This window comes from Archocentrus centrarchus, chromosome 12 (assembly GCF_007364275.1).
Source record: "Archocentrus centrarchus isolate MPI-CPG fArcCen1 chromosome 12, fArcCen1, whole genome shotgun sequence".
NCBI classification, from domain to species: domain Eukaryota; kingdom Metazoa; phylum Chordata; class Actinopteri; order Cichliformes; family Cichlidae; genus Archocentrus; species Archocentrus centrarchus.
In genome coordinates this window covers 660,186-685,752 of record NC_044357.1, presented here as the reverse complement: position 1 = coordinate 685,752, position 25,567 = coordinate 660,186, and the positions used below count along the sequence as shown (strand labels likewise).

Genomic DNA, 25,567 nt, shown 5'->3' with positions numbered 1-25,567 from the left:
ATGACTGCACAGTAGTACTGTCAGATTTTGATGCACCATGCAGTACCATCTAGATCTGATTGGCAATGGCATATTTTCTCAGCATTATAATGATCTCAAACACACTGCCAGTGTAGTGAAACCATACCTGGATAGAAAAACACAGTGGTCTTCCCAGAGCCCGCACCACATTATTGAAGCAGTGTAGGATCATCTTGACAGAGAATGGAAAAAGGCAGCTAACAACCAAAGAAGAGCTTTGGAGTGTCCTTCAAGAAGACTGGAGAACTCTTCCTGAAGACTGTTTAAGTCAATTACAAGAAAGTGTGCCTGAGAGAGTTCAGGGTGTGCTGAAGAATAAAAGTGGTCGCAACAAATATTAACTTTCAAGCTTGTTAGAACTGTGGCTGTAGCTCAGTAGGTAGAGCAGGTCACCTACTGATTGGAAGGTCAGGGGTTCGATTCCTGGCTACTCCAGGCTACATGCCAATGTATCCTTGGGCAAGATACTTAACCCCAAGTTGCTCTCCGACCGTTCCGTCGGAGTGTGAATGTGTGTGGATGTTATATAATTAAAAAGCACTTAGCTTAGTAAACATGGAAGTGCTTGTATGAATGGGTGTGCATGGGTAAATGTAAAAAACGTGTTGTATAAGCGCTTTGAGTGCTCTGACTGAGTAGAAAAGCACTATATAAGAACTAGTCCATTTGTACAAAGTCTGTTTTTGCTTTATGTATTGTATTTCCATGAACAATTGTATGTTTTAATAAATCACTGTACCTATTTCCCATTTTCTTTGTAAAATATAACGAAATGAGGAGAGACTCAAGACTTTTGCACAGCACTGTATATGGGTTATATCTGGCTGTCAAATATTTCAACAGGCATTCAATATAGTCTCATTTTGTAGATTTTTAGGATAAGTCTAAGTAATATGTTATCACATTTTTGACAACAAGAAGTTTAAATTTATGGCAGATTGCTACGGTTGCCTTCAGTTTGCATGATAGACACCTGACTTATTTATAAAAAACACCCCATTTACTTTCTGAGCTGTACTGAGACTTGAAAAAGTGTGACGCAAACTAGAAACAATGTTTGTGTTCAAAGTAAAAGTTGCACCTTTTGAAATATTGTTGCGGAACAAGTGTTACTTTGAAGGTAAACATTGCCCCCTCTTTGGCATTACTGATGACAGATGGCATTGCCGCCAGGCGGCACAGGAGCCTACAATTATGGTAGTGCCATCTCCCCAAATGTGACCCAAATGCACACAAAGAAAAAAAAAGAGTGAAAGAGAAACACAGTGGGAGTTTATCTCTGACTTCTGCAGAAAGATTATTGGTGAATAGCTGTAATGTTAGGTTGTAACATTTACCTACTGTTTAATTTTCTCAGTTCTATCAGTTTGCGTGTTTGCCCCATATTTGCGTGGGCTTTCTCCGGGTACTCCAGTTTCCTCCTGCAGTCCAAAGACATGCAATTCGTGGGGTTAGGTCAGTTGGTTATTCTAAATTAGCTGTAGGTGTGAATGTTCGTGTGAATGGTTGTCCGTCTCTCTGTTAGCCCTGTGGCCGGTTGGCGACCTGTACAGGGTGTACCCTGCCTCCTGCCCTATGACAGCTGGGAAAGGCTCCACCACCCCTGCAACTCTGAAAAGGATAAGCGGAAGAGAATGGATGGATGGAATATCTCACCTGTCTCTCCTGCGCTCTTCGCTGTCCCCTCCCCACACACAACAGAGCTTTTCACTAACAAAAATACACAGTGGAAATAAATGTTAAGGAGATAAGGAGATTACGCTCTGATTATACTCTGACTGTAATGTGACTGTGCATTTGCAGATGCACCTGTCCCAATCCAACAGTCAAAAATGCCCTCTTCCTGTCTTCTCTCATTTGGTGATGATTATGATGGATCAGTGTAGCCACTCCCCACACACACATTCATTTCAACGCGCACAGAAGTCCGGACGTGTACTTATGTGAGTGCACCTTTTGCAAATCTTGGTTATATGTGGAGGTGCAGCATAAAACTGTGGCTTGGGAAATGTAGTTTATCATCATTATGTAGTGGTCTCATAATGATGACATTAATTGAAGGCATCATTGGAGGAAATTAGACAAAAATCATCTTGAGCTGTTAACTGTGAGCTGTCGCCATTCACTTTAACCACTGTTGATCCCAGATACCATCGTCCAATGGCACAATCCTGCTACTGGCAACCTTAGCAGGGTGGTTCCCATTCTGTGCCACTGGAGTCTCCATGACATAATATAGTGTAGTTTGAATAAAATGGGCCAATACTTATTTCTAAAAGCTTGCCTTACACTATTAACCCCCCTGTATTCAAAATGTATTTTTATAACAATCACTGATTTATTTATTTATTATTTTAGCACAATGCCCCCAATCATGTTTGTTCAAGTTCAATTACCAATATGTTATAAAAAACAAAATAATAATTTATTACTGTAGCATAGCCTTATTTATAATATTCTATTGTATTTTTATAGTAATACATTTTTAATACTTAAAGTCCCTGAAATACGTTGTGTCCTCAAAATTTCTGCCCCCACACCCATTGCTCTGAATAGAAGTCTTTTAGTTACATGATTTACAGTAAGTTGTCTATTTTTCTTAGGCACAAAATAATCTACAAGAACCGGAGTGAATCTCATTCTTTTTTCAACCTTTTTTTCCATATTTCAGAATGGTTCAATTATGTGGCACAGCATCACATTTCCACACTGTTATGGTGTAAACAGATTTTTTTTTTTTTTGTAATTTTGATTGTACGGTAAGAACATGTTAAAAATCCTTTGTGTCTTCATGCTACTCTTTTGTCCATCACATGAGTAATAATGGCTAACTTAAGCATGAAAGCCCCCTCTTTACTGGCCTCGCTGTCTGCCCCATTACTGTTTTGCACAGTAACGAGGTGGACACACAGTTATAGTCAGGTTTACTTTTTAATCTATAAAACTTGTTTTAGTTTGGAAAAAATGTATTAAAATAATGCTTTCTTTCAAAAATGCCAGGTATTGAGAATGCCTATTTAAAAGAAGCATAAGAAGACCATTAAAAGTTGTATTTAAATGATGATGAAAATGTAAAAAAAAACAAAAAACACATTGGCTTGTTTTTTTTTAATTATGTTTTATATGTAATATATAATCATTTATATTAAAATATGTATAAACAATAGTTTTAAAGCTGTTGAGATAAAATAAGCAAACATTTTGTCAAGAAATCGATGCAGACTTTTATTATGAAGTAAAAAGGTAATAATAGTGAAAAGGATGTTTCATCATCTAGGGGCCCCGTGGTGCCTTTATGGATGTTTGAAAAGTTTTATTGTGTTCTCTTAAATATGGATAAAAATCGCTAAATTCAAACTTGTCAGTGTATTGGCACACTTTCTATGTCAGGTGTTATAACCAATGTAAAACCAGGAAAATGTTTACTTGTAATTTTTATTTCATTTAAACATTAATGAAATGAAGTTATTCAGAGCTCTAGGATTATATATTAAAATGGTTATTATTTTTTATTGAATAGATGCTAGAAACTTTTAAACCTTTTCAGGATTACAATTTTTTTAAACAGATTAAATTAAGGATGACTGGGACATGAGGTTGAAGGAGTAGTATAATTATAGGGGATTTATTTTTACCTAATGAATATAAATGAAAACCTGCTAAACTCCTAGCTGTGAAATCAAATTAAAATTGCATGTTCCCAATGGTTCAGTATAGGGTGGGGCAAGCATTCACTGGTGTGATGTCAACCCTGTCCGGGTGGACAGGATATAATAATCCTGTCCACCTGGATTTTCCTCTGTCTGCCCTGTTACTAAAAAAAAACAAACAAAATATTGCCAAAAGTGTTCACTCACCCATCCAAATAATTGAATTAAGGTGTTCCAGTCACTTCCAGTTGGCACAGGTGTATAAAACCAAGCACCTAGGCACATATGTGAAAAAGCTCTCAGGAGCTCGTTTATGGCGTGGGGTTGTATTTTAGGAGTTGGGCTCATCCCCTTACTTCCAGTGAAAGGAACTCTTAATGCTTCAGCGTACTATTACATTTTGGACAATTTAATGCTCCCAACTTTGTGGGAACAGTTTGGGGATGGACCCTTCCTGTTCCAACATGACTGTGCAACAGTGCACAAAGCAGATTCATAAAGACATGGATGAGTGAGTTTGGTGTGGAAGAACTTGACTGGCCTACACAGAGTCCCAAGGGCGTAGGAATGAGTTTACTATTGGGGGGGACACATATTGGAAACCTGACAGATCCGTAAATACTCGGAGCAAAGCATAAAAAATGCTATTTAATCTTTTACTTTCTTCTTTTTCAAATGTTTCTTGGAAAAATAAATGGTAAATGGACTAGTTCTTATATAGCGCTTTTCTACTCAGTATGAGCACTCAAAGCGCTTATACAACCTGTTTGCATTCACCCATGCACTCCCATTCATACAAGCACTTCCATTTTTATGAAGCTAAGTGCTTTTAATTAACTAACATTCACTCACATTCATACTCCGACAGAACGGTCGGAGAGCAACTTGGGGTTAAGTATCTTGCCCAAGGATACATTGGCATGTAGCCCGGAGTAGCCAGGATTCGAACCGCTGACCTTCCGATCAGTAGGTGACCTGCTCTACCTACTGAGCTACAGCCAAAATAGTGTTGTGTACACCTATATTATTGCATGTATAATTTACATATGTATATGTTTTATAATCGTAAGACGTGGGCAAACCACCAAACAAAATGGCTTGAGTCTTTTATCAAACATAATGACCATGTCATTCCAGTTTATCAGGTGACCACACTGGTGCTAACAGGCTAAATATTTCAGTAGCACAAAATAATTTAGTAGCACACACAAGTGCTACAAGTGCTACTTGATATATTTTATTGGTCAGAAACATTTAATACTGATCAAAAATGCATTTATGTAGGTTGACTGGCAATAGAACTGGTTCGTTAATTAAACAACGTTCTGACATGAAAGAACCCTCACAGATAATTGTCATGATCCAGGGTCCTTTTGACCCTGTGTGTTTTGTTTTGCCTTATTTTGTCTGCTCTGTTCTGGGTTTCTTTGGTTGTGGGGTTTAGTTTGTTATTTCTAGTTCCTTGTGTTTCTCTGTGTCAGGTCTGCATCTTTGTTCCCCCATCTGACTTTCTGTTTTATTTTGATAGTTCTCTGGTCCCTGTCTGTTGTGTTCAGTTTTGCATCCCCTGGTCTTGTCATAGTAATTAGTGTCACCTGTGCAGCTGTTCCCACTCCCCTCATTATCCTCTTGTGTATTTAAGTCCAGTGTTTTCTCTGCCTGTTGTCATGTCACTGTCATTATTCTCCTGCTGTGTGTGCCCTGTTGTTGCCTTATATCTGGAATCTAAGTCAAGTGATTTTTGTTGTAAACCTGAACTGGTTCTGTTCAGCTCCGCCTTCCTTTAGCATCTGGACAATAAAGCTGAGTTTATATTTTACCTCTGCTTCACGTATCCTGCACTGGGGTCCTCTTCCTGCCTGCCACATTTCATGACAATAATGTAATGAACAAATTATTCACTTTTTAATATCAACCTTAAGTTAAAAACAAAACAAACACACAAAAAAAAACAGCTATTAAAATATGCCTATTCAGTTTGAAAGTCTGTTTGGCCAACAAAAAATAAATAACCAACATAAATAAATAAAAATGATCCCTCTCACATTTAATAGACAAGCTGTGTGCCTCACTGAAAATACAGTATGCTGTTGCACTTTAAAGTCCTGCTTTTAATAATTGGCCAAAGAGGTGCCAGAGCACACAAAAGGTTAAAAAACATTGACCTAGGCAAAAGAGCCAAAATGTTTTATATGCCTCTCATTTGCAGCCACAAACTGCTTGCAAATTGACTTCTTGTCCAGTAAGTCAATTTTATCCTATATATGAAAGTAAACTGACAGCAAGACGTTATAAACAACCATATTCATGGCAACATCCCCGACAGACCGTTTTACCTCATTCAAAAGAGTTTCTGACTCCTGCCGCTGTCTCCGCCTCCCAAACACTCAGAGCCTTTCAGAGGGGGGCGGGGAGAGCGCACTGACATGACGCTATGTTGCCCCTTCAAAATAAAAGCACGCAAGTTTAAGATTTCAAAATCAAGTATTTTTGTCCTTTGCGGTGTAATTTTTGGGTGGAACAAATGCGCCTGTCTCCAATATTGGGGGAGGCACGTCCCCCCCATCCCCCCCGGTTCCTACGCCTATGCAAAGTCCTGACCTCAACCTGCTAGAACACCTTTGGGATGAATTAGAGCGGAGACTGTGAGCCAGGCCTTCTCATCCAGCATCAGTATCTGACCTCACAAATGCACTTCTGGAAGAATGGTCAAAAATTCCCTTAAATACACTCCTAAACTTCGTGGAAAGCATTCCCAGAAGAGCTGAAGCTGTTATAGTTACAAAGGGTTGGCTGACTCACATTAAACCCCTTGGATTAAGAATGGGATGTTACTCAATTTTATATGTGTGCAAAGGTGGATAAATGAATACTTTTGTCAATGGTGTGTGTGTGTGTGTGTGTGTGTGTGTGTGTGTGTGTGTGTGTGTGTGTGTGTGTGTGTGTGTTATTTATATTTCTATTTAATTTGACAGCAAATTAAATACCCATACAATATTTAATTTATTGACATTTTTTATAATTCCAAAAAGCATCAAATAGTCTCATTAAAAAAATTAAAAAATTTTACATAACAAATATTTGATTTTTAATAATTATTGGATTTCTCAAAATGATTGATTACCTTTATTTGTGTCTGTGTGTTTAGATTTTGAGCAACAAAAATATCGGAAAATAAAAAGACGAGCTGTGAACGTTTGTTGGTGAGTGACTGTTGTACATTGGTGTACTGAGAGAAGAGGGTGCCTCTTCACATCTCTGTTCTCTTAAATTCCTTTTGAAATCAGCAGGCTAAATTTAGCTCACAGCACCCCTCCCCCTCCTTCGAGAGGTATCAGAGCTAACAGAGCAGTCAGTGATAGGCTAACATTTTGACGTACACACACACACACACACACACGCACACACAGATTAAAGTGAGTTGCTCAGAGTGTAACAGCACTATATATTTGTGTACGGCTACAGGGATGATAAATTGCTGCTGTGCAGCAAATGAGATATGAGTATCCATCTTTTTCTCTGCATCTTCCTTAGGGCTACCACTGGAGGATGGTGAGGGTACTCTGATGAACCGCCTGAAGTCCATGAAACCCTCCTTGCCTCCACAAAGGTACCCACACACACACAAAGTGGTGACAATAAGCTCAGTGTCCTCACGTGAATCATGTGACCCATCACCTGCTAGGCCCACTGAGAATGAATCTTGCATTGTTTAGGCAAGATACTAAATGTAGTATTAGAGTGAAACTTTACCTATTTGATTACTTAAAGCCTTATTCATTAAACATACAGTCCCAGTCAAGAGGTTGGTTGAACTCATCCATAGGTTAGTGTGTCCAAACTGGTACTGTATTTATTATGCTTTCTGAAATTTTAGGTATAAATATGCAAATTGGTCATTTCATTAAAATTTTTTTGTATTTACATTGGACACACATGCCAAACACATAATGATTCTGTTTGATATATTCTTTAACATAATATTTTCACAACATGTCTTCTGAAAGAAGATGTGAATAACTTAATAATTGTCATTTTCAAGCAAAAATCGCAAACATTTTATGGCTCACTTTGTCTCACATTAGATTACAAACCGGATTCCAAAAAAGTTGGGACACTGAACAACAAGTTGTGAATAAAAACTGAATGCAATGATGTGGAGGTGCCAACATCTAATATTTTATTCAGAATAGAACACAAATCACAGATCAAAAGTTTAAACTGAGAGAATCTATCATTTTAAGGGAAAAATATGTTGTTTCAAAAGTACATGGCATCAACAAATCCCAAAAAAGTTGGGACAAGTAGCAATAAGTGGCTGGAAAAAGGAAATTGAGCATATAACGAACAGCTGGAAGACCAATGAACACTAATTAGGTCAATTGACAACATGACTGGGTATAAAAAGAGCTTCTCAGAGTGTCAGTGTCTCACTGAAGCCAAGATGGTAAGAGGATCACCACCATTGTTGCGCAGAAAGATAGTGCAGCAATACCAGAATGGTGTTACCCAGCATAAAATGGCAAAGACTTTCAAGTTATCATCATCAACCGTGCATAACATCATCAAAAGCTTCTTACACATAGGCAGTACTACCTGTAGCATTTGGCCAGCACACTGAAAGCAGCACAGACACAGATGTGAAACCATGAACTGCTTTGGATGCGATCAGCAGCAAAACAGATTTATTCACCTAAAAAAAAATCGATATAATAATATAATATAATATAATTTATGATATATTTAGAACATTTTTGTCAGTCCTTTCTAGTAAAAGGGAAGTGTCACTATACAGGTACTGGTCATAAAATTTGAATATTATGAAAAAGTTGATTCATTTCAGTAATTCCATTCAAAAAGTGAAACTTGTATATTATATTCATTCATTACACACAGACTGATATGTTTCAAATGTTTATTTCTTTTAATTTTGATGATTATAACTGACAACTAATGAAAAGCCCAAATTCAGTATCTCAGAAAATTAGAATATTACTTAAGACCAAAACAAAAAAAAAGGATTTTTAGGAATGTTGGCCAACTGAAAAATATGAGCATGTACAGAACTCAATACTTAGTTGGGGCTCCTTTTGCCTGGATTACTGCAGCAATGCGGCGTGGCATGGAGTTTATCAGTCTGTGGCACTGCTCAGGTGTTATGGGAGCCCAGGTTGCTCTGATAGTGGCCTTCAGCTCTTCTGAATTGTTGGGTCTGGTATATCGCATCTTCCTCTTCACAATACCCCATAGATTTTCTATGGGGTTAAGGTCAGGTGAGTTTGCTGGCCAGTTAAGAACAGGGATACCATGGTCTTTAAACCAGGTACTGGTACCTTTGGCACTGTGTGCAGAAACTTTGGAGCACTCAGCAGAAGTCCAGTCCTTTTTGTCTTTAGCCCAGACACTTCTGATGCTTTTTTTTCTTTTTCTTTTTCTACCACATCTTTTCCTTCCCTTCGCCTCTCTGTTAATGTGCTTGGACACAGAGCTCTGTGAACGGGCAGCCTCTTTAGCAATGACCTTTTGTGTCTTACCCTCCTTGTGCAAGGTGTCAATGGTCGTCTTTTTGAAAACTGTCAAGTCAGCAGTCTTCCCCATGATTGTGTAGCCTACACAACTAGACTGAGAGACCATTTAAAGGCCTTAGCTGATTAGAGTGTGGCACCAGGTGTCTTCAATATTGAACCTTTTTACAATATTCTAATTTTCTGACATACTGAATTTGGGGTTTTCATTAGTTTTATTATAATCATCAAAATGATAAGAAATACACATTTGAAATATATCAGTCTGTGCGTAATGAATGAAAATAATATACACTTTTCACTTTCTGAATGGAATTACTGAAATAAATCAACTTTTTCATGATATTCTTATTTTTTGACCAGCACCTGTATAGAAAACTGCCAGACTCCAGGGACAAAAACTGTCATTTTACAATAACTGCTGAAAAACACTTGTTAGTCTAAAGTTGCCTTTGTTGGCTAGTTTGTTTATCTTACTGTGTAATTTTGACCTTTTAAAGGTTGGACTGAGCTAACAAGTTAACGCGTTTGGTGGCATTAAAGTCCCACAGCACCCCTTGTGTTCTATGAGCTAAAACTCACAGAGCACACAGTTTTATAGTTTGGTGGCTTGAGTCTGGTGGCTTTGAAAAGAGTGTTTCCACAAATCAACAAATTTTAATTTATTTTTTATTTAATTTTACTTTATGCCTCAAAGGAGAATTTCTTAGCTTCTGTTACAGCAGTGCTGGCTCCCTCGATGCAGAAGGTGACTTTTTGAGACACAAGCTGAATGTTCAGAGAGAGAGTGGAATCAAGGCTGCATGACTTGAAGTGTCAAGAGATAGATGCATCAGCCAGCACTGTGTGTGTTAGTTGTTCTGACTACTGCCAACCCTTATTTGGAATATGGTCACGACCGGTGCTTGCAGCGACCTCTCCTGGAAATGTAGCAGTGTGAGTGGATGAATGTACTGGTATGTGTAATTTTTAAACTGTGATAAGAGTGAAGCTAAGGGTAAGTACAAGACAGGTCTATAATCGGCAGTGCTTAGTAAACATCTGTAGCACAGAATACTACTATGAAGCACTTCAGCCAACCATACTCCATCAGCTGAACAAGCCAGGTCTGCTAAATGGACCAGGCTGTGAGACACCATTGTCAATGACAACACCAAGGAGCAGGCATCGGAGGTGTGGCAACCACGAAGGAGTTTGTACCAGGCTAATGGCTAACCCACACAAGCCGGTGCTTCCAGCAGTCCTCCTCGCTAACGTCCGCTCACAGCAAAATGGATTATATCAAGCTGCCTAGAGCCTCCCAACGCAGTATGAGGAATTGCTTTGTCTTCATCATTTCCAAGATCCTGGCAACTCTGACAATCTAGCAGTCTCGCTCACAACCATGTGCAGACCCAGGGTGAAACAATGGAGACCGGACATTAGGAAAGTCAGAGTCTGGTAGCAGGATGCCATTCCCATGCTGTGGGACTGTTTTGAGACAACACTGTGGGACATCTTCAAGGAGGCGGCCACAAATGACAGGGGACTTGACCTGGAGGAATACACTGAATCAATCATCAGTTACATTGATAAATGTACTGGCGACATGACGACGGTCAAAACCTACAAGTGTTGGAACAATGACAAACCCTGGATGTGTGCTTAAGTGCGTCCACTGCTGAAAGCCAGAAGCACAGCATTTATTTCAGGAGATACAGCAGCATACAGATTGGCTAGGAGGAACCAGTCATGTGACATTAGGAGGCAAAGAGGTGGTATGAACAGACTTCATAGCCACTTCAGTAATACAGGTTACACCCGGCGACTGTGGCGAGGCTTCCACTCTCTGACTGACTCCAAGCCTTGCCCTACACAGATATGCCTCAATGACCCCACCCTGCCTGATGAGTTTGCTAGACATGAATACTGGCACCTGCATCTGGGTTCTCAGCTTCCCGATGCAGTGGCAACAGACAGTCAGGGTGAGAAAAAGAACATCCAGCTCCATCATGGTGAACACACTGTCCCCTCAGGGCTGCATCCTGAGCCTTTTCCTGTTCAGCCTGCTTATACATGTCTTCATTACCACCAATCATATTAAGTATACAGACGACGTGACAGTGGTGGGCCTCATTAAGAACAACGATGAGGCCGCATGCAGAATGGCGGTGGAGCAGTTGATATCATGGTGCAGGTCTCACAACCCATTCCTTAACATAAAGCAAACAAAGGAGATGGTGATGGATTTCAGAAAACCCGGCAGACAGGCCTACAGTCCACTCTTCAACAGTTTCTTCCCACAGGCTGCAAGAGCACTAAACAAACTGTGACCAGGGACCTTCTTTGAACATTGTGCAAAACAAGAATTGTTCAAATCTTAATTCAGTAATACTAATACTAATCAGTATGAATGCAGCTGTTTGCTAGCCTTATTGCAGTTTTTATATCTTAGTATATTTATATTTTAGTTGGTTTGTTTTTAACTTTCTTTGCACTGCTTTGTTGCAGGCAAAACACCATTTCATTTCTGTGGTACCTTGCAACTGCAGAAATGATAATGAAGAATCTTGAATCTTCAACCTCCATTCTGTCTCCTCCTGCTCTCTCTGGTCACCTTTTGGTGATTTTATACAGTCAAGTTTACAGTGCAGCTGGCATGAAGTAGGGATTTTAACAGAGCGCCATAAACACTACATGCTAAACAGTCATTCATAAGCTGAAGCTGTTCTGCGTTGGGTTTGGCTGCTGTTCCCTGTCTGCCTTTCCACATGCTTGGATGACTGTGGCTCAGGAGATAGAGTAGGTCAGTTGATGGGTCGATCCCTGCCTGCTTAACCCCGAGTTGCTCCTGATGTGATCATTAGAGTGTGAGTGTGTGTCTGTTAGATAGAAAGCACTTATAAGTAGAATAAATAAATGTGTGTGTGAATGGGTGAGTGAAGACCTGTTGTATAAAGTGCTTTTAGTGCTGAATAGAAAAGCGCTATATAGGAACCAGTCCATTTACCATGTGTTCATGGAAGGCTGGGAGGTCCTATAGGAGAACCATACCAGCAAATATAAATAACTGCAAATGGAAATTACAGTCTTTTGACTATAGAGCTCCTCACTGACTTAGTATACATGCTTCACCTCCATCCAGCCAGAAAACTTGATGGATCCAGGATTCTAGCTAGTGGTTGGTCACCTGGCCTTTGCCTGGCTGAGGTACTGTTACACTAGGCTGAGAATTTCTGTATCAGTGTTTTTTTTTTTTTTTCTGCTTAGTTTTTTGGGTGCATCTGAAATGAATTTACTCAAGCCAAATCAGTCTTAATTGAGTGCAGCCACAGAGCTTGTTGATTGCTGTTTCTTTGCAAAAAGAAGTGGAAGTAATGTGTAGCCCGCTCACTGCCATGATAAGCAGTTGTTGTTAAAATGGGGCTGCTTGTAGACAGAAGGAAAAAAGGTTAGAGAAACTTGTTGAATCTGATCAAGTATATAATGTCAGCTTAAACATCTATTTCTTTGACGAAATACCATGAAGTGTTTAAAAAAAAAAAAAAAAAAAAAAAAACTTCAAATACTGAGCTCTGACAGCAGTGCTATTGTGCTAGTTCCCTTTTCAGGAAATGGTTTACAAGGAGGAAGTGGAGGTAACGTCAGCTGTCAGATGAATAAACCATATTCAGGTTAATTATTAGCTCGCCAAAATAAAAGATATATTTATTACCTTTTAAACATCTCTTTGTGCTACAGCAATCAAATTAGCTCTAATAAGGTGTTAAGCACCATCTGTTTTCATGAAGATAAAGTGTTGGCTGTGATATTCTGACATTTTAACTGTTGTTGATATGTGGCTGAAAGCACTCTCTGCCTCTCCTGAACCTTCACAACTGTCCCAGTAACTCGTATTCATATTCTCCTGCAGCACTGACGGCTCCTTCATAAATGAGCCAGTCTCCTGGCAACCAGGCACCAATCAACACACAGGATCTCTCTCTGTAGTAACCACTGTGTGGGGTGTGACCAATCCCACACACAATCAGGTAACACATGACTCGATATCCTGGAATATTGTTTTCCTCTTGTGTGCTGTAACTATACAAAGAGAAATTTCAGAAGCAGATACAAAGCTTGTATTTATTTCAGAAAATGAAATCAAAGGCTGCTTTTTTTCCCCCACTTAGAACCTGAAAGTGATTTGGGGTTTTTCTTTTTTTTTGTTTGTTTTTTTACTTACAGGGATAGTTTTATGAGGTACTTATACATATTCAGTTTGTTTCTTAAAGTAGGTGGCAGTCAGACAGCCCCGTTTGGAAACAGCAATTTACTACAGTGGATGGGGTTGCCAACAAAACAGATTTTGGCCACCAAAAAGGGGGAAATTTTGGTTTAAGCACACACTGTATTTAGAACATTTTCAGTCCTGTTCAACAGGGAACTGAACCTGTTATATTCCTCTCTTTAAAGCCATCAGGTTCACTTGACAAAAACAGTACTTTTGCCTAGCACAGTATTGGAGTTGCTCAAGCACCACTGTCTGGATTGTATATTTGGAGGATCTTAGTGTGTGACTTCAGTGTTTTATTTAGTTCTTAACCCTAGAACATGATCATGAGTTTTGCAACACTATCACGCTCACTTTCACATGGGTGAAAATCAGTGTTCTAGGGTTAAAGATAAAATGATATGGTTTGTCAATGGAGTGTGGTGGCTTCCTGAAATGTCCCATAATTGATAATTAAAAAAAATATATATATATATTCTTTATTCTTTATATATATATATATATATATATATATATATATATATATATATATATATAAAAAAAATATAAGAATTGTCATCAGTGGGTTAGATCTTCTTCTGTGAAAGACTGACTGAGCTGCTCTCAAAGGTTACACCCACACTTCACAGCTTGATAAATGTACCATTCTTAACTAACAGTAAAAAAGGCTTAGTACTCTGACCTTGAAGCATTTATTCAGTGTTGTTATATCATTCATAAATACTGTGTCATCCTAAGACCTTAACATGTTTAAGCCTACTTAGAAGTACAGGAGCAGAAAATTATTAGAATTTCAAATAAAATGCGTTCCTGTTTAAGTTGTGAGTTCTTAGAAGCCCACACTAGTCTGATTAACTTCTCTTCCACCACCTTTTCTTTGACTTACTTTCTCTTCAACACTTTATGGTACATATGATTCTTTGAATTGATATGATCCCTCTTCTTCCCATGTAGGTGTTTGGTGCATCCATGGGCCCTGGTGAGAGCTCTGGCAGTCACATGATGCCCGGTGGTAGCCCTGGTATGGGTCCTGGGATGGGCTCCCAGTTCATAGGTCAACAGTCATATGGAGATCCTGTCTCTAAAGGTTATGGCCAGCCAGTCATGTATGGACGTCCCAGCGCTGCATACAACCCAGCCTCCTCCTACAGTGGAAGGTACGCTGTCTATGGACTTTGCTATTGTTCTGAGTATTGGCCAGTCCAATGGTCCAATGACTGCTCTCTCTCTCTCTCTCTCTCTTTCTCTCTCTCTCTCTCTCTTTCTCTCTCTCTCTCTCTCTCTCTCTCTCTCTCTCTCTCTCTCTCTCTCTCTATACATATATATATATATACATATATATATATATATATATATAAAAACAACACAGAGACCTTAAATACACTAGCGAATAATGAGGGAAAAGGACACAGGTGAACGAAATACACTGACGAGACACGGGGAAGTAAACCGAAACACAAAGCACAATGAACACAAGATTGTCAAAATAAAACAGGAAGTGACTGATCAAGACACACATGTAAACTTAACAGAGGGAATCTAAACCAGACCAAAACAGAAAACTAGATACAACACATAGTGAACACTGGGATGTCAAACCAAACACAAAAGGGCCAAGACACAGGCAATACACACAGAAACACAGGGAAGACCAGGACTAACATGGAAAACTAAACAGAGGCAAACTACAATCCTAATACTAAACTATAAACAAAACTAGAAATAGAAATAGAACAAAACAGAACTTCACAAAAAGAACTCAAAACACTGGACCACCGGCCCAGAATCATGACAGTATTAGTTTTTAAAAGCTAGCTATGGCCATATTTGAATAAGATAGTGGAGGAGTAAGTTGCTATAAAGTTATGGAAGCATGATATCTCAGTGTAACGATTAACAGTAGTGCAATATGCACTCTTACAACTTCCTGTACACACCGTGAGAGCAGACTTTATGGTAAAGTACAAGAGATCTTATTTGATGTAAAGGTACAGAAGTGCCTTTGTGAGAGACAGGTCCTGGATAAATAAGAAGTACAATAAAATGTCCATAACTGAGGCTAAAAAAACTGCCAGTGACTCGCAGCTCTGGCCACTGGGGTGAAGAGATGCACCAGAAAAGCAGAGACCAAGAGAATAAATTGCCTCTTTTCCAAAGAAACTACCAGGGTGTACCCTTAGCTGCAAGACGACAATACTATGAAGGCAGACCCACGTAGAGCTGAGACTGAACAAAACTGTAAGAACATATGGGAGAAAGAGGTGTTACACAACACAAGCGCCAAGTGGCTGGTGGACCTAAGAACAGACCACAACAAACTCCCACCAAACTAGCTGAAGAACCTCATGGCACTCCATGAATGCCTGGCAGCACAAATAAGTGGGCTAATGACATCAGGTACTCATCTAGACTGGCTAACAGAGAGCAGAACAATCTTGATCATGAAGGATTCCCACATGGGCAAAAAACCATCAAACTACTGACCGATTACCTGTGTCTTCACAACATAGAAACTCCTCTCTGGCATCGTAACCACCAAGCACAGTAGACACAAATCACAATGAGTGCAACTCAGAAGGGCATTGGAAACAATACCAGAGGGTCAAAGCATCAGCTACTGGCTGATAGAGTAGTACACCAGGACTCCCAACACCAGGCAGACCAACCTGAGCACTGTCTAAATTAATGCACTTTCCCCACTGCTGTTCTACATAGGCCTAAGCCAGCTCATTGCAAAGAGCAGATTTGGATATCTACTACTTAAAAAAGCCTAAAGGAACACTTTGAAAACACATCAGTACTCAGTGGGGAAAAAATCATGCTGGATATCTATACTGATATAGATTTGGTAATGGTTTAAAATGAATAAAAGGATGGGACATTGTTTTATAGAAATGAAAATTATCAGCCTATTTAAAAACACCCTGAAAATTGAAATGAACAAATGATGCAGCAGGCTAATCTGTTTTGCCGAAATTTTATTGCGGCAACTCAGAATGGTACTTAGTAGTCTGTATGGCCCACACATGCATGCCTGACAGCATCCTAATGAGACAATACATGGTGTCCTGGGGGATCCCAGATCTGGACCAGGGTATCACTGAGCTCTTAGACACTCTGAGATGCAACCTGGCAGCATCAGATGGACCAAAACATACTGTCCCAGAATGTAGTCTATTGGTCTGGTGAGTGTACTCAACGGTATCCCTTCAATCTCCAGGAACTGCTTGCATACTTTCACCACATGAGACCAGGGACCAAGAGAAACCACTGCATCAATGTAGGGTCTGACAATGGGTCCAAGAATTTCATCCCAAATACCCAATTGCAGTCAAAGTACAGTTGCCTACCCTGTAGAGGACTTTGCATCCATGGATATACCTCCCCAGACCATCACTGATTACCAAAACAGGTTGCTGAACAGTGTTACAGGCAGCATAACATTCTCCAAGCTTCTCCAGGCCCTTTCACGTCTGTCACATGTGCTCAGTATGAACCTGCTTACACACAGGTCACCAACTTTCTGCAGTCAGTCGCTACAAACCTCCAAATTTCTTGTGGCCTTCAGATTAGCTCAAGAACAGTACATAGAGAGCTTCATTGAATGTGTTTTCATGGCTGAACAGCTGCATCCAAGCCTTAGATCACCAAGCGTAATGCATGTGTCAGATGCAGTGGTGTAAACCATGCCACCACTGGATTCTAGAGCAGGGGAGATGTGTTCTCTGGATGAGTCACATTTCTCCATCTGGCAATCCGATCGACGAGTCTGGATTTGGCAGTTGCCGGGGAACAGTACTTGTCTGACTGCATTGTACCAAGTGTAAAAGTTTGGTGGAGGGGGGATTATGGTGTGGGGTTGTTTTTCAGGAGTTGGGCTTGAAACGAAATGAACTCTTCATGCTTCCAGCTTAGTGGGAACAGTTTGAGGATGGCCCCTTCCTGCTCCAACATGACTGTGCACTAGTGCACAAAGCAATATCCATAAAGACATGGATGAGAAAATTTGGTGTGGAAGAACTTTACTGGCCTCAACCTGATAGGAACGCCTTTGGGATGAATTAGAGCAGCGACTGTGAGCCAGGCTTTCTTGTCCTAGGGCTAGGCTGTTGGTTAAGCTATTGTTAAGACTGATTACATTAGAGTAAATGCCAGTGTGAGAACACTGTTCCACGTTTTGGCCTTTTTCAATGAATAGTACTAAATTTATAAAATGCGCACATTCACAGCATTTGGTGGCATTTTTTTTGCACATACAATACTAATCCAGTCATGATAGAAAATTTAAAACAAACTTTAACAGTCTTGTGTATTTCTACATACTGAGCTTAACATTAGTTCTAGTTTTGTTTTAAGTTTTATTTGAATTGAATAATATGACTCTTTGTACAAATGTTTTGCAAGAATTACCTCACCAAGACAGACAGCAATATAATCAGCCATAGTAGTATAAAAATACACACAGCAGTACTACATAAAATAAGTGTTCAAACAAAGATTAAATTAGAAATGTAAGCACCGGTGAATCCTCGGTTAACTCATTGTCAGGCCAAAAGCAGGCGTAATAAATAAAGCTACTTTTGGCTAGTCCTTTGTCACGTTTGATTTGACACAGTTTAACACTGTGTGGGCTTCCTGATGCAACCCCAAAAGGGGTTTTTTGCCTTTGGCTGGACTTGAACTTGCAACCTTCTGCTTGCCAAGCAAATGTGCTTGCCCACAGTTGCTAGATATCTGCAAGCAGCTATGCAACCCACCTCCCCCGAGTTCCTTCTTTCATGCCGTTTCTGACTCTGTGATGCCTTCTCTGTTCTGCAGTCCTGCTATTGCTCTTTCTGTCTGTGGCTTTTCAGGTATGGCATGGAAGAGCCAAATATAAATATCTTCTTTTGATTATAGTGTTGCTGTCTGAAATGGTCTTTATTACATGTATCTATTTTGCATAATGCTGTTTGGGTGGTGGTTTACGTCAACATATGTCACTGTGGTTGCTCTCACCCACCACTCTGACTCAAGCTGGTGAGTTCACTAACTTTGCTACCCACTCATCTGCCTGTTTTCCCCTCTCTCCCCACAGTTACTCTGGAAACAGTGAAGGTGCCGGTATAGGTGTTCGGCCACCCTCAGACTTCACTCAGGCTGCTGCTGCCGCTGTTGCTGCCGCGGCTGCCACAGCAACTGCTACTGCTACGGCAACTGTTGCAGCAATACAGGAAAAACAGAATCAGGAGCTGAGCTATGGCCAGGTAAAGGTCTTTGAGGGGAAATGTGTGAGGGGATGCATGCGTAAAAAAGGGAGAATGAGAGAAGCGGCACATGGCTTTCATGGTTTAGGTGCAACAATTTGTTTTAATTAGCTGCTTTTATTTTTCATAAATCATAGTAAACTGAAGATCTGAACTATTGGTTGAATGTTACCAGACTTTTCTGGTAGTTGCAGCTCTAGTTTCAACATGTTCACGGGGACCTCGATTGCCAAATAGTTAATTAAACAGTTAATAATTTTAGCATCCAAGGTTGGACCTGTTGCATGTCATGTCCCACTCTCTCCCCACATTTCCTGTCTGTAATTTCCACTGCAGTTATCAAGAAAGGCAGAAATGCCAAAATGTAAGTTGAACCTGGAGCTTGCAAAGAGAGCAGCAGTCCTTTTTAGCTTAATCATACAGACATTGAATAGAACCTTCACAAATAGGTGTCACCTAAAATAATTCAACAGTATTTCCAAAGGTAAATAGCACAGTGGGGGAAAAATGCAGGAGGTATCCGAGGCCTCATTCTGCATTAGTGGAAAATGTCTTATATGCTTCCCTCTTATATTCTAAAATGTAAATATGCAAGCATTGGATACCAGGGTTTTTCCTGGGTTACAGTGGGCCTTTAGAATCTGAATATACATCTTTGGTTGATCTGTGTGTAGTAAAGCTAATGAGTCTGTTACCTTGTTTTTGATATTTGTGACTGTGTAATCAGCCTGTTGTCTATCCCAACTGCCATAGGCAAGAGGCAGGGTACACCCTGGACAGGTCACCAGTCTGTTGCAGGGCTAACACAAAGATATACAACCATTCAGACAATGGGCAATTTGGAATCACCAGTTAACCTAACCCCACTAATTACATCTCTTTGGACTGTGGGAAGAAGCTGAAGTACCTGCAGAGAACCTATATACATGCAGACTCCACACAGGAAGGCCCTGGCCAGATGATGGATTCAAACCCAGGACCTTCTTGCTGTGAGGCAGTTTAAGCTCACTTCGTGCTCCTTTTAAACCAACTTTCTTCTAATCGGGTCCCCCTTACAAGGTGATTGCAGCTTCTGTACCTACAGCAACAGCTGTGTGTGACATAACCATTTTATGAATGTCCTCCCTTAGTGACATCATAGAGCCAGAGAAAAAAACTGTTAAATGGTATCACTTCTGAGCCCACCATATAAAACAAATATAAAACAGAGACCAGATAAGAACATTAAAATCGAACAATAAATGAGCAAACCAGTATATGACACAAATAATATATACATTCAAACAAAATCCAAGACAAAATGGGGGTCTTAAGTTTGGCTTTAAAAGCATTAAGATTCTCTGCTGTCCTCAGGTCTTTAGGAAGGCCATATTGAGAGACAGTTGTCTCATCATGCGTTTTAGTTCTGACATTGGGGACGATTTAAAAAACCCTGACCTGAAGACGTGAGGGTTCTAATCGGCTCATAACATAAAAGCAGTTCTGAAAATAGTCAGGACTAAAACATTAAGAGCCTTAAAAATCAATAAAAAAAGAGCATTACAGTAACTGATTCTGGAGGAAATATAAGCATGTAATAGTGTCTCAGCATCAACTTGAGAGAAATTGTCATACTCTGGCAATGTTCTTAAAGCGTTAACACACGAGCTTAGTTACACTTTTGATATGTTGCTCAAAACTATGATCTGGGTCAAAGATGACACCTAGATTTTTGACTGTTCTTGAGGGATTTATTACCACTAAGTGTAGCTGTGCTGACAAATTCTCTCTTTGGGCTTCAATACAAACAACTGAAACTTCCATTTTGTCCTGGTTGAGCTGTAAAAGGTTTTCTGTCATCCATATCTTAATATCAGAAATACAATTTAAAAGAGAGACTATAGGGCCAGGGTCATAAGGCAGCACAGCCAAAGTTGGGTGTTATCGGCATAACTATGGAAATTAATGCTATGTCTCCTGATGACATTTCCTAGGAGTAGAATATAAAGATTAAAAAGTGTTGGATTTAAAATTGAATATTGAGAGACACCACAATTAATATTATAGCTTTTGGCTGATTGAGGTTCCATACTTACAAAAGATTCTTTATTAACAAGATATGATTGAAACTATTTTAAAATGGAACCAGAAAGGCCAATAAAAATGTGGTCTGTTTATTATAAATGGCCATCTTTCTTAAAAAGTCTGACCATTTATTGTTCATTTATTTTTTCTGTATCTCTTTTCCACCATACAGTTCCTGGTCAATTTTTTTTAATGTCCTCATTGCTCCAGGGAGGAGTCGGATTAGTTGCTGCTTTTTTAGTTTCTAATGGGGCCACTTTATCAAGAGTTAATTGCAATTTCGTGTTAAATTTGTAAAATTTCAGTAGAAAAGTCACACAAAAACCTGATAAAATTTGCAGCTACGTCAGCAGTAAGATGGTGTCTCTTCACAGCTCGTTCAGGGAGTTTCTGTGGCATAAAACCATTAAGATTAAAAAACACAGAGTGATCAGTGATGCCAAGATCAACAACTGAAATTATATCATGAGAGACCATGGGTCATTACTAGATGTAAAATATGACCTCTAATGTGAGTAGGCTGTGTAACTTATGGAAAGAGTTCTAAAAATTCTTGGAAAAAAAAGTCTGGTTGATTATCAGTAGGAATATTAAAATCACCTAAAATAATTTTGCTATAATTTGTTAAATGAATTGAAAGTAACTGCAAAATCTAAAACAAAAGAAACATGATATCCTGGAGGATGTTAAACTATCACAATATTGACTGTCACAGACTTAGTATTTTGAATAAGATCATTAATGGAAAATGTCTTTATTTAAAAGTGATTTAGCATTTAAAAATGCCTTCTTAAGGGTCACTGGTGCAGTCTTGTCAGGTGGGTAGGGTTTATTAGTGTTGATGATTCAAAAGTTATTAGGATTTGAAGACTTATTGATGGAGTACTGATTAAGTTTGTTTCTATGTCAGGAATGTGACTATTATAAAAAAAGGTCTGTGTCTGGAAGGAGGATACAGTGGTAGTCAGAAGTTTAAATATATTCATCAGAGGCATGAATGTTATGGTAATTTGGGACTTTTGTTCTTTTTCCAGGGTGGAACAATTGCAAAGCATACATATATAATGACTTTAAAAAAACATCAAATGAGTGCATAAGTTTGAATTTATTTAGGATTTTCTCTAATCCTATGTAAGGTCAAAAGTACATACAGCTTCAAATATATAGATACACCCCCATTAGTGTGGTTAATGTTAGCCTGCTTTATCCATTCCAAAAGCAGATTTGATGTGTAGTTGGCATCATTGTCCTGTTGAGACATCTAATTTTGTCTAATTTTTAACCATCTAGTTGCTGATTTGAGGTGAAGTTTAAGAATTTGGAGGTAGTCCTCCTCCTTCATTATAACAGTTCCACTTTGTACAACTTACCAGTACCACTGCCAGTAAAACAGCCCAGCATGATACTACCACCACCATGCTTGACAGTGTGTATCATTCTGTTGGATTTGAAAACCTCACCTTTACTCCTCCAAACATACATGTTGTCATTGTGGCCAAATAACTCAATCTTTGTTTCATCTGACCATAAAATCTTTCTCCAGAAGCCCTTTGGCTTGTCCATGTAGGCAGGTGCAAAATTCACTCAAGCTTGAAGTTGTCAATTTTGGAGATGGGCTTCTTTCTTGGTCAGCACAGTCACAGTCTGTGGCGATTTAAAACTGACTCCAGTGTGGACAGTCTTTCAGTTCTTTCCAGTTCATGGCGGGCTTGAGCTTTGGAGGGTTCCTGGTTCTTGGGTTGTTGCTGAATATCCTAACCAATTTCCTTTCATCTCAGACTATCAGTTTAGGTTGTCTTCCAGGCGTTGGCAAAGTGGTGACACTTCCATATAATTTATGTACTTACAATTGTTTGAACTGATGATTTTGGAATTTGTTTAGAAATGGCTCTAAGAGACCTTCACAGCTTGTGTCAGTCTACACTTCTTTTTCTTAGTTCTCCACTGACTTTCCCATTGTTCCGAGTATTGGTCAGTCCAGTGAGTACTATCAAACAAATCCTTTTTATGCTGGCAAAGCCACAAGTTAATAGGCCCTGGCCTTGTCAAGTCAAAAGACATTGTAGAACCTTCAGCACCACTTAATAAAAGCTGTTAGTGGCTCTATGTACATATTCAAGCCTGTATGTAAATGGACTAGTTCTTATATAGCGCTTTTCTACTCAGTCAGAGCACTCAAAGCGCTTATACAACACGTTTTTTACATTTACCCATGCACACCCATTCATACAAGCACTTCCATGTTAACTAAGCTAAGTGCTTTTTTAATTATATAACATTCACACACATTCACACTCCGACGGAACGGTCGGAGAGCAACTTGGGGTTAAGTATCTTGCCCAAGGATACATTGGCATGTAGCCTGGAGTAGCCAGGAATCGAACCCCTGACCTTCCGATCAGTAGGTGACCTGCTCTACCTACTGAGCTACAGCCACCCCATGTATATGTTTGACCCTGTAGAGTAGAGAAAATCCAAACTAAAGCCAGACAGACTGTTCTGAGTGTTTTAGAAACTGCTGACTGACTCAGATTTTCCCACACAATCATCTCTAGTGTTTACAGACAATGGTTTGTAAACAAGGACATGTCCAGTTAGAGTTCTCTGGGCAAAAATGCCTTGTCGATGCCAGAGGTTAGAGGAGAATGGCCAGCCAGCTTCAAGCTGATAGGAAGGCAACAGTAACTCAAATAGACAGTAATTACAACCAAGGTATGCAGAACAGCATCTCTGAATACACAACAGGTCAAACTTTGAAGCAGAAGAGCACATCGAGTGTCACTCCTGTCAGCTAAGAACAGGGGACAGATTAGAATTCACAGAGGTTTACTAGAACCCAACAATAGAAAATTGGAAAAATGTTCCCTGGTTTCATGAATCTCAATTTCAACTGCAGCATTCAGATCATGAGGTCAGTGTATGGCATAAATGTCATGAAAGTATAAATCTATCCTGCCTTGTGTCAGTGGTTCAGACTGCTGGTGGTGTAATGGTCTGGGGGATAATGTCTTGCACTTCAGACCAGTCCCATATGCTCTCCTTATGTGTCAGCTGAGTCAAAATCTCAGTCCTCTGGTAGGTGTTTATAACCCTTTGTCAGATAGTTTACCATCCCCAACAGTCTCTGGATGCCCTTTATATCAGTTGGTCTTGGCATGTCGGTAATACCACGCACCTTTTCTGGAGCCACCTTTAGTCCTTCTGCTGTTTAGCAGATGTCCAACTTCTTGCCTCTTGAGTTTGAACTTTTCAACATTCAATTTGACGTCCATTCCTGCTCAGAATTCCTGATCAGAATATCATCTTCTGTGGTGTAAATGACTGGCAAGTCCTTCAGGCACAAGCTAACTCAAGTTGATTTACCCTTTCCATGTTGCCAGTGGTCATATCACTTATCAGTGTTTGAAGTTGCTAAATGTGATATCTGGTCACACCTTTTGTTAGTCATTTCCTGTGTGGATGTGTGTTCATTGCTGGAAATTCCTGTCTATCCTTATAAGCCAACTATTAATTAAGATAGTTATGGCAATAATCACTAATTTGTGTCTGTAAACCAAGAATTTTGACCAGTATGAATCAAAATTTGGTGCCTCTTGCAGCTCTGAGAACATACAAGCTAATTAATATGGCAGTTTAAACAAAATCCCATTTTCAAGCAGAGTTGATTCAAAATGTCTTTTTGTTTACCATATTCCTGGGATATTGCTTATTTGTAAAACTACCTATAGGCTGAAATTTGAACCTTTACATAATTTGGCATATTTTTGCATAAACAAGATACACTGATGTATTGTGCATTTTACAATGCAGGTGAATTTCCTACCTAAGATCAGTGTGTTTTGAATTATTAAGCAGTGGTAAAATTCCAAAATGTATTTCTGTGGAATACATTGTAAGACTTACTTATGTAAAAATATCTAAACTATTGATGACAAAATTAACAAGAGTGCACATTGATGTTTACAGGTTAAAGTTAGAATGTATCTACTAGTATTTGCCACCTTTCTACTATCTTATTTTTTTCATATTTTTCACACTTTCATGTCCAACTCAAGTAAATACAAAATACAAAAATGTGATTAATCACAGTTAATTCATGATTTAACAAGGGGGAGCAATTACTTTTTCACACTGGGCCAGGCAGAAATGAAATCATCACTTAAACTGCATTTAGTCTTTACTCGGGTTATCTTTGTCTAATATGAAAATTTGTTTTATGATCTGAAACATGTACTAACTGTGACAAATATGCAAAGGCAAATTAGATCAGGACGGGGTAAAAAAAATCTTTTCAGCACTGTATTGATTAGACTTGAATAAAATGGGGTTGGTGTTTGTTTTTATTTCTAATACTAAAACTGGGACTGGGGAGTTGCCTGATAAATGTAGGCCCTGACTCACTGTGACTGAACTCTATGAACTATCAAGGCGGTGGAAAAGATCCAGTGAGCTATGTTTTTCCCCTTTCCGCTTCAGTTGGGTGGAGCATCCTCTTACAGCACCCAGTTCCTGTCACATGCAGGGGCCCGTGGCCCTCCAGGGATGAACCCTGGTGGGATGGTCTCTTCAAGGTCTGGACTGCCACCTTCGACCGGAGGCCTGTATCCTTCTCACCCTGCGCAGACTCAGAGGATGCCACAGCAGGGAGGCTATCCAGGTGGACAGCAAGGGCTCAAACGACCTTTTCATTCTGAGGTCAGTGACACTACCAGATGTTTGCTCACACTTTCAAAAAGCCAATACACTTTTTAGATCTTTGTATTATTTACCTGCCCTACTATGGTTTATTCAAACTACAGAAACAATTAC

At 39.4% G+C, this 25,567-nt stretch overlaps 1 protein-coding gene across 5 annotated transcripts in view; it reads left to right on the top strand.

Moving 5' to 3' along the window:
* The window catches only part of zmiz2 (zinc finger, MIZ-type containing 2), a 57,874-nt gene that overhangs the window by 8,195 nt on the left and 24,112 nt on the right, over window positions 1-25,567 (top strand). For 3 of the 5 annotated variants that reach the window (XM_030742767.1, XM_030742764.1, XM_030742765.1), the window contains exons 2-6: window positions 7,206-7,281; window positions 13,089-13,206; window positions 14,403-14,605; window positions 18,526-18,694; window positions 25,235-25,453. In XM_030742767.1, coding sequence (XP_030598627.1) covers window positions 7,238-7,281; window positions 13,089-13,206; window positions 14,403-14,605; window positions 18,526-18,694; window positions 25,235-25,453 — 753 coding nt within the window. In that variant the 5' untranslated portion in view covers window positions 7,206-7,237. Of the gene's footprint in view, window positions 1-6,840; window positions 6,875-7,205; window positions 7,282-13,088; window positions 13,207-14,402; window positions 14,606-18,525; window positions 18,695-25,234; window positions 25,454-25,567 lie in introns of those variants that run through there. The other 2 variants (XM_030742766.1, XM_030742763.1) reach the window with 2 other exon arrangements.